General features: G+C 46.1%; 1 protein-coding gene across 2 annotated transcripts in view; it reads left to right on the top strand.

Annotated features, from left to right (window-relative positions):
• The window catches only part of rap1gds1 (RAP1, GTP-GDP dissociation stimulator 1), a gene marked incomplete at its 5' end in the record, with an annotated part of 99537 nt that overhangs the window by 86443 nt on the left and 4422 nt on the right, over positions 1-8672 (top strand). For both annotated transcript variants that reach the window (XM_037674848.1, XM_037674840.1), the window contains 3 exon segments: positions 1457-1596; positions 2527-2653; positions 4267-4395. In XM_037674848.1, coding sequence (XP_037530776.1) covers positions 1457-1596; positions 2527-2653; positions 4267-4395 — 396 coding nt within the window.

Below are 8672 nucleotides of genomic sequence, written 5' to 3'. Positions count from 1 at the left end.
ATGTGTATATGTATATATATATATATATATATATATATATGTATATATATGTGTATATGTATATATATATATATGTATATATATGTGTATATGTATATATATATATATATGTATATATATGTGTATATGTATGATTGAGGGGAGTGGTGGTGCAGAGGTTAGAGAAGGTGGGCCTGTGATTGGAAGATTGCTGGTTCAAGCCCCGGTACCGACAACATCAAAAATGTGGGTGGGGTAAGTGAAGCACCCACACCTGCCCCCACCCTCATTCGTCCCACTCTGGGCCCTTGAGCAAGGCCCATAACCCCCATCTGCTCCCCCAGGTGTCCTAGATAGCAGTTCTCTGCTCCAAACAGAGGGCTGTGGTAGCTCAGTGGTCTGTGGTTGCGTCAGGAAGGACACCCGCCGTAAAAATAACTGCTACGTCTTCATGCGACTTATTTCGCTGTGGCGACCCCTAACGCAGGGAGCAGCCGAAAGAATTTTTTTTTTATAATAATAAAATGTATATATATATATATATATATATATATATATATATATATATATATATATAATTAATTAATTAATTAAAAATATTGAATACAAACTAATTATTGAATTGAACATTGAATTAATTACCGGACTGTAGACTGCACCCAAATGTAAGCCACACACACACTAAATAAATAACAAATAATAAAATTGTACATTTGTAAGCCACTCTTGTGTATACACCGCAGGTGTTCACATTATACCATGAGAGGCAGCACACAGCTACTGAGAGAGATGTGCAGCTCTTGTTGTAGATCAAGATTCAACCACCAGATATAGTTTTACAGACTTTATCTGTTCAACACAGAGAGAGAGAGTGAACCCCACAGGTCTTCATGACAACTACCTCCCTCACTCATGGTTACTCTGAATGACCTAACACAAACTAACACATGATGAACACACAAACTAAGAAGAACAGACTAATCACTAAAAGAACAATGGTAAACAGCTTACTGAAATGATTAACAATGAACATACATTTAACCCATTAATCCCTCACTGAGGTCATGTGACCAGCAGGCGATCACCTTTGACATCACTTCCTATTACTGTGCATGAGAATATGTCAACAACTGTTCATCTCAGTGGCAGGAAATGCATTTTGCTATATGTTATTAATGGGATCTCTCCGGAAGCTCTTTCATATTTATTAAGAAGATTTTATGTCACAGTCACCTTAAAAAATTTGTTGTTTTAAGACGACAGCAATCAGCTCATCTGTCCTGTCAGAATAAATCTCCCTTCTCTAAAAGAAGATCATTCAAAGAGCTGCAGGTAAGATATTTCAAAGTGTTTGAAATAGCCCTTTAAACACAAAGTTGACTGTGCAAACGTCTTTTTAGCGTGTTTGAGTCAAAGTTGTGACTTCCACATCATCATACCTGTCAGTAATCTTGCCTTCTGTTGTGTGTTGGTTCAGCTGAGGCCGCGGAGCAGCTGGGGACCAACAGGAAGCTGGTGGAGAGACTGGTGGAGTGGTGTGAAGCCAAAGATCACGCAGGAGTGATGGGCGAGTCCAACAGGCTCCTGTCAGCTCTGATCCGACATAGCAAGTCCAAGGTAACACATGGTCCGAACACTGGTTTCTTCCAGTCAGCAGAGAAGTTACATATGAACAGTGGTGAGCACAGTTCCGCTAATAGCAGAGCTCATTTTTCCTTTAGCAGAATAGTGATTTCACATACTTTGGAAACTGTTAGCGGAATTAGGTTCCACTGAATTAGGTCCTTTATTTAATCAGACAAATTCCACTGAGATCACAGATCTCTTTTCAAGGCAGGCTTGGGCCTGAAGTTAGTCCAACATGCATGATTTTGGTTTGTGGAAGGAAACCGAAGTTGCCGAATAACTCATACCCATTGGAATATCTTGCACCAAAAACATTAAGGTTTGCTTGGATTCCCTGCAGTGTTTCCCCTAGTTAGCTTGCCATGGCGGGGTGCTCATCTCATCCATGATTTTTGCTGATGGGGGATGGAGACATGTCTGAGCGCAGCTTGTACTAACAGTTTTTGAGCGGGGGTGGGGAGCGTTCAACATGAGGGAAGAGGCAACATGAGTGCTGCCTTGGGCTTTTTAGCTAGAGAGCCTGTATTTTGTGCCGCTACCTTAGTGATAGGTCAGTGCCGGGTGGGGGTGGGAGGGGCAAGTTCAGTTTGGTAGGCGGGGTGCTCAGTTCTGTTGACGGGGTGGGGCACCCCGCCTGTTTAATGGTAGGGGAAACACTGCCCTGTTCGATTCCAGTCCAGAGCAGCTCTCACTGAAGACTACAAACATTCACTATTCATATAATTTAGCAACGAGGAACATCAGCAGACTACTTGTAAAAAAACAAACCCCCCTCCCCCCCAAAAAAAACCCTTCACACTGATTTACCAATAACACTGAAGCAGCGGCTCTACCTGGTGTCAGCCTGTATGTTTGCATTTGTAAGTTAACCTGTAGATTAATTGGTTTATTGTTTATTAATGATGTTATTGTGGCTTTTAGGAAGTTGTCAGAACTGTCATCCAGGGAGGAGGAGTAAAACACCTGGTTACCATGGCAACCAGTGAGCACATGATAATGCAGAATGAAGCGTTGGTGGCTCTGGGTCTCATAGCGGCACTGGATTTGGGTAAGCCAATGGAGAGAAGCTAAAACTGGACAACGTTTTTAATGTGGGGAATAAAAGACATATCCTGATGAAAAATAACATCAAGGTTTTTAACTTTAGAACTGGAGAACAGATTAATGCCATCCAGAGAAAGTGAAAGACTGAAAATGTATTCCTAACATGCTCAGGTCCAAAAACCAAAACCTCAGTCTTATCTGTGTTCAACAGGAGAAAATTAAGGGTCATCCAGGTTTTTATGTCTTTAAGACATGCTTGTAGTCTAAGTAGCTGATTGGATTCATTGGGTTTAATGGACAAATATAATTGTATCATCAGCATAACAATGAAAATGTATCCCATGCTGTTTAATAACTTTACCTAATGGAAGCATATATAAAGTAAAGAGTTTTGTTCCAAGCACTGAACCCTGAGGAACTCCATGACTAACTTTGGTGTATGAAGAAGATTTATTATTTACATTTACAAACTGGAATATATCAGATAGATTTAAATGATTTAGAGCCGTTCCTGTAATCCCAATATCATATTCAAGCCTCTGTAGTAAAATATTGTGATCTACTGTATCAAATACAGCACTGAGGTCTAACAGGACCAGTATAGACACAAGTCCAATGTCTGAGGCCATGAGAATATCATTAGTGACTTTTACTAGTACTGTTTCTGTGCTAGGATAAGCTCTAAACCCTGACTGAAACTCTTCAAACAGATTATTTCTTTGTAGATGTTCACACTATTGATTCAGTTCAATTCAGTTTATTTCTATAGCTCCAAGTCACAACAGAAGTTGTCTCAGGGTACGAAACAAAAACATGTACATTAAAAAAAATTATGTACATAAAACAAGACAATTAGTAAAAATTATTTATCTATGGAAGCAGCAGACTCATTGAATCTCCACTTCATCACAGTCTCCCATCCTGAGCAAGTACAAAGTAGACAGTGGGAAGGAAAAACTCCCTTTTAACAGGAAGAAACCTCGAGCAGAACCAGGCTCACGACAAGTGGCCATCTGCTTTGACCAGCTTGGTTTAGAGGACAAAAAAGAGAGACAAACGAACACAGAATGGCCCGTCTAGATATAGGTCTAGGTGTACCTGAAAGACAAAAACACATGTCAAGGATAGAAAAAATAATTACAAATACAAACCAGGTTGAGCAGAGTAAGTGATTTTGATTTTATTGGTTTTTAATCACAGTGAGTAAGTGTTTTGGGGAGTGGTGGCGTAGAGGTTAGAGAAGGTGGGCCTGTGATCGGAAGATGGCCGGTTCAAGCCCCGCTACCGACAACATCAAAAATGTGGGTGGGGTAGGTGAAGTACCCACACCTGCCCCCACCCTCATTCGCCCCACTCTGGGCCCATGAGCAAGGCCCTTAACCCCCATCTGCTCCCTAAACAGGTCTCTCTTGAAAATGAGTTCTCGTGGCTCAATGAGACTACCTGTATAAATAAATGGTAAATGAAAAAAAAAAAAAAAGTGATTAGTGATTTTAAATCACTAACTTTAGAAAACTCTCCTGAACTTTTCCCAGAGAGCCCTGACAGACACTCAGCACTTATTTAACCCACAAAACACTTTCTGTAGGAAACCGACCTCTGTGTTCTGCTTTTCAGCTGCAGCTGAGAAGGACTTTGTCGGAGCCAACCTGGTGTCTGTTCTTCACAAGCTGCTGTCAGACGAGCGAAGTGCTCCAGAGATTAAATACAACTCCATGATCCTCATCTGTGCAGTCATGGGCTCAGGTAGGACCTGAACGTAATTGCTGCTGACTGATAACAATCAAAATGTATCTTGCATTTGTAATTCAAACGTGGGTGAAAAGTATTTACCACCTATTATTGAGCATGGACTTTGTTGTTCACCACCTATGGTTTTCTCTCCATTTTGTTGCTGTGAAACCTATCATTGTCCCCCATCACAGAGCAAAGAGGGCAAATACTCTTTATTGGAAATACTCTCCGTTCATCTGTTTGTTCGGGCTGCTGTTTAATATACTGTATTATTTTACATTATTATGACAAGGATGGATAAGATTAGGAATGAGATCATCAGAGGTACAGCACAGGTTGAACAACTCAGAGATAAAGATAGAGAGACCAGACTGAGATGGTTTGGACATGTCCAGAGGAGGGACAGTGATTTGGACATGTCCAGAGGAGGGACAATGATTTGGACATGTCCAGAGGAAGGACAGTGGTTTCGACATGTCCAGAGGAGGGACAGTGGTTTCGACATGTCCAGAGGAGGGACAGAGGTTTCAACATGTCCAGAGGAGGGACAGTGGGTACATTGGTAGAAGGATGTTAGAAATGCAGCTGCCAGGACAAAGACAAAGAGGAGATATATGGATGCAGTTAGAGAGGACATGGAGGTAGTTGGAGTGAGGACAGAGGATGCAGAGGACAGAGTGAGATGGAGGAGGAGGATGACGCGCTGTGGAGACTCCTGAAGAGGGCAAAGCTGAAAGAAGATTTTACATTATTAGTGCTCCCTGACAGGCCAGACAAAGAGCGATTCAGAAGATTTTTATGGACAAGACAAAACAAGGAACTCGGTGTCCCTTGCCCAAACATGGGTTACCGGGGCCCCACCCTGGAGCCAGGCCTGGGGGAGGGGCTTGTCAGCAAGCACCTGGTGACCGGGTCTCTGCCCATGGGGCCCGGTCGGGCTCAGCCCAAAGGAGCAGCATGAGTTTGCCTTCCTGTGGACCCACCACCTGCAGGAAGGGCCATAAAAGTCGGGTGCATGAGGCCATGGGCAGTGGCCGAAGGCCGGGACCTTGGCGCTCAGACCCTGGCTGACCAAAGCTAGCTCTTGAGACATGGAATGTAACCTCTCTGGCAGGGCAGGAGCCTGAGCTTGTGCGCAAGGTTGAGAGGTACCGACTAGATATAGTTGGGCTCACCTAAACGCACAGCATGGGCTCTAGAACTGATCTCCTTGAGAGGGGTTGGACCTTATTCTTCTCTGGAGTTGCCCATGGTGAGTGATGTCGAGCTGGTGTGGGTCTACTTGTAGCCCCCCGACTTGGTGCCTGTGTATTGGAGTTTTCCCCGGTAGATGAGAGGGTGGCTTCCCTTCGGGTTGGGGTACGGGCTCTGACTGTTGTTTGTGCCTACGCACCGAATTACAGTTCAGAGTATCCGGCCTTCTTGGAGTTCTTGGCAGGGGTGCTGGAAGGTGCACCAGCTGGGGACTCCTTTATTCTGCTGGGGGACTTCAATGCCCACGTGGGTAATGACAGTGTGACCTGGAGGGGCGTGATTGGGAGGAACGGCCTCTCTGATCTGAACCCGAACGGTGTTCTGTTGTTGGACTGATGTGCTAGTCATAGTTTGTCCATCACGAACACCATATTCCAACATAAGGGTGTCCATAAGTGCACTTGGCACCAGTACGCCCTAGGTCATAGATCGATGATTGACTTCATAGTCGTGTCATCTGATTTGTGTCCATTTGTTTTGGACACTCCGATAAAGAGAGGAGCTGAGCTGTCAACTGATCACCACCTGGTAGTGAGTTGGATCAGATGGTGGGGGAAAATGCTGGACAGACCCAGTAGACCCAAACGGTTTGCTGGGAATGCCTGGCAGAAGAACCTGTCAGAGAGATCTTCAACTCACACCTCCGGGAGAACTTTAACCGCATCCCAGCTGAGGTGGGGGACATTGAGTCCGAGTGGGCCATGTCCGCACCTCGCTTGTTGAGGTAGCTGCCTTGAGCTGTGGCTGCAAGGTTGTCGGTGCTTCTCGCGGTGGTCATCCACGAACTCTGTGGTGGACACCCCGGGTTAGAGAGGCTGTCAAGCTGAAGGAGTCCTATCGGGCCTTGTTGGCCAGTGGGACTCTGGAGGCAGCTGAGGAGTACCGGAGGGCCAAGCAGTGTGCATCCTTGTCTGTTGCTGAGGCAAAAGCTCGGATGTGGGAGGAGTTCGGTGAGACCTTGGATAGAGACTCTCGGTCAGCTCCGAGGAGATTCTGGCAAACCATCAGGTGGCTGAGGGGGGAAAAGCAGCACTTTACTAACACTGTGTTCAGTGAAGGTGGGGTGCTGTTGACTTCAACCAGTGATGTCGTCTGGAGGTGGAAGGAATACCTCTCAGACCTTCTCAATCCCACCAGCACGTCTTCCATGGAGGAAGCCTAGTCGAGGGACTTTGGGGTTGATCCTTCCATAACCGTAGCTGAGGTCGCCGAGGTAGTTAAAAAGCTCAGAAGCGGCAGGGCTCCGGGAGTGGATGAGATTCACCCTGATTTCCTTAAGGCTCTGGATGTTGTGAGGCTGTCTTGGCTGACACGTCTTTGCAACGTTGCATGGACATCGGGGGCAGTGCCACAGGACTGGCAGACTGGGGTGGTGGTTCCCCTCTTCAAAAAGGGGGACCGGAGGGTATGCTCCAATTATAGGGGCATCACTCTCCTTAGGCTCCCTGGTAAGGTCTATTCAGGAGTACTGGAAAAGTGAGTTTGATCGTTGGTCGAACCTCAGATCCAGGAAGAACAATGTGTGTTCCATCCTGGCCGTGGAACACTGGATCAGCTCTTTACCTTCACTAGGGTCCTTGAGGGGTCATGAGAGTTTACCCATCCAGTCTAAATGTGTTTTTGGACTTGGAGAAGGCATTCGACCGTGTTCCTCGGGATACACTGTGGGGGATGCTCTGTGAGTATGGGATTGGAGGCCCGTTGTTACGGGCTGTTCAGTCCCTATACAAGCAGTGCGAGAGTTTGGTTCGCATTGCCGGCAGTAAATCGGACCCCTTCAGGGTGGGAGTTGGACTCCGCCAGGGCTGCCCATTGTCATCGATTCTTTTCATAACTTTTATGGACAGAATTTCTTGCTGCAGCCAGCTGGTGGAGAGTTCCTTGTTCAGTGGCCTCAGGATTCCTTCTCTGCTCTTTGCAGACGATGTGGTCCTGTTGGCGTCATCGTGCCGTGATCTTCAGCTCTCACTGGAGCGGTTCGCAGCCGAGTGTGACATGGCTGGGATGAGAATCAGCACCTCCAAATCTGAGGCCATGGTCCTCCACTGGAAAAAGGTGGATTGCTGTCTTCAGGTTGAGGGTGAGGACATGAAGTGGAGACATTGAGTCGAGAAGTGGAGGAGTTCAAGTATCTCAGGGTTTTGTTCACGAGTGAGGGAAGAATGGAGCTTGAGATTGACAGACGGATTGGTGCAGCATCTGCAGTATTGCGGACTCTGTACCGGTCCGTTGTGGTGAAGAGAGAGCTGAGCTATAAGGCAAAGCTCTCTGTTTACCGGTCGGTCTACGTTCCTACCCTCGCCTATGGTCATGAGCTCTGGGTAGTGACCGAAAGAATGAGATTGCGGATACAGGAGGTTAAAATGAGTTTTCTCCGCATGGTAGCTGGACTCTCCCTTAGAGATAGGGTGAGAAGTTCAGTTATTTGGGAGAGACTTGGAGTAGAACCGCTACTCCTCCATGTCGAAAGGAGCCAGTTGAGGTGGTTCGGGCATCTGGTAAGGATGCCCCCTGGGCGCCTCCCTAGAGAGGTGCTTCGGGCATGTCCGGCTGGGAGGAGACCCCAGGGAAGACCCCGGACACGCTGGAGAGGCTATGTCTCTTGGTTGGCCTGGGAATGCCTTGGAATCCTCCCAGAAGAGCTGGAAGAGGTGGCTGTGGAAAGAGATGTCTGGGCCTCCCTGCTCAAGCTTCTGCCCCCGTGACCCGACTTTGGAATAAGCGGAAGATGATGGATGGATGGATGGATGGATGGATGGATGGATGGATGGATGGATGGATGGATGGATGGATGGATAGTGCTCCCTGATTATGTACACAGGGTCCCAGTTACATCCAACAAAAGTTTACATTTTATACTTTTTTGGATGTAACTGGGACCCTGTGTAAACAATTTCGTTCCACCAAATGGGGTGGGACAACAAATAAAGAAACTGACTCTTCATGCTTGTTCAAGATGAGAGTCTGCGATAGTTAAACTCAAAGCAGTCTTCTCAGATAAATTATTTACTTACTTTGTGATATATATATATATA

This window comes from Nematolebias whitei, chromosome 1, assembly GCF_014905685.2.
Source record: "Nematolebias whitei isolate Nwh7 chromosome 1, NemWhi1, whole genome shotgun sequence".
Lineage (NCBI taxonomy): Eukaryota > Metazoa > Chordata > Actinopteri > Cyprinodontiformes > Rivulidae > Nematolebias > Nematolebias whitei.
The sequence above is the reverse complement of the archived record's forward strand: the minus strand, read 5'-3'. Positions and strand labels throughout refer to the sequence as shown.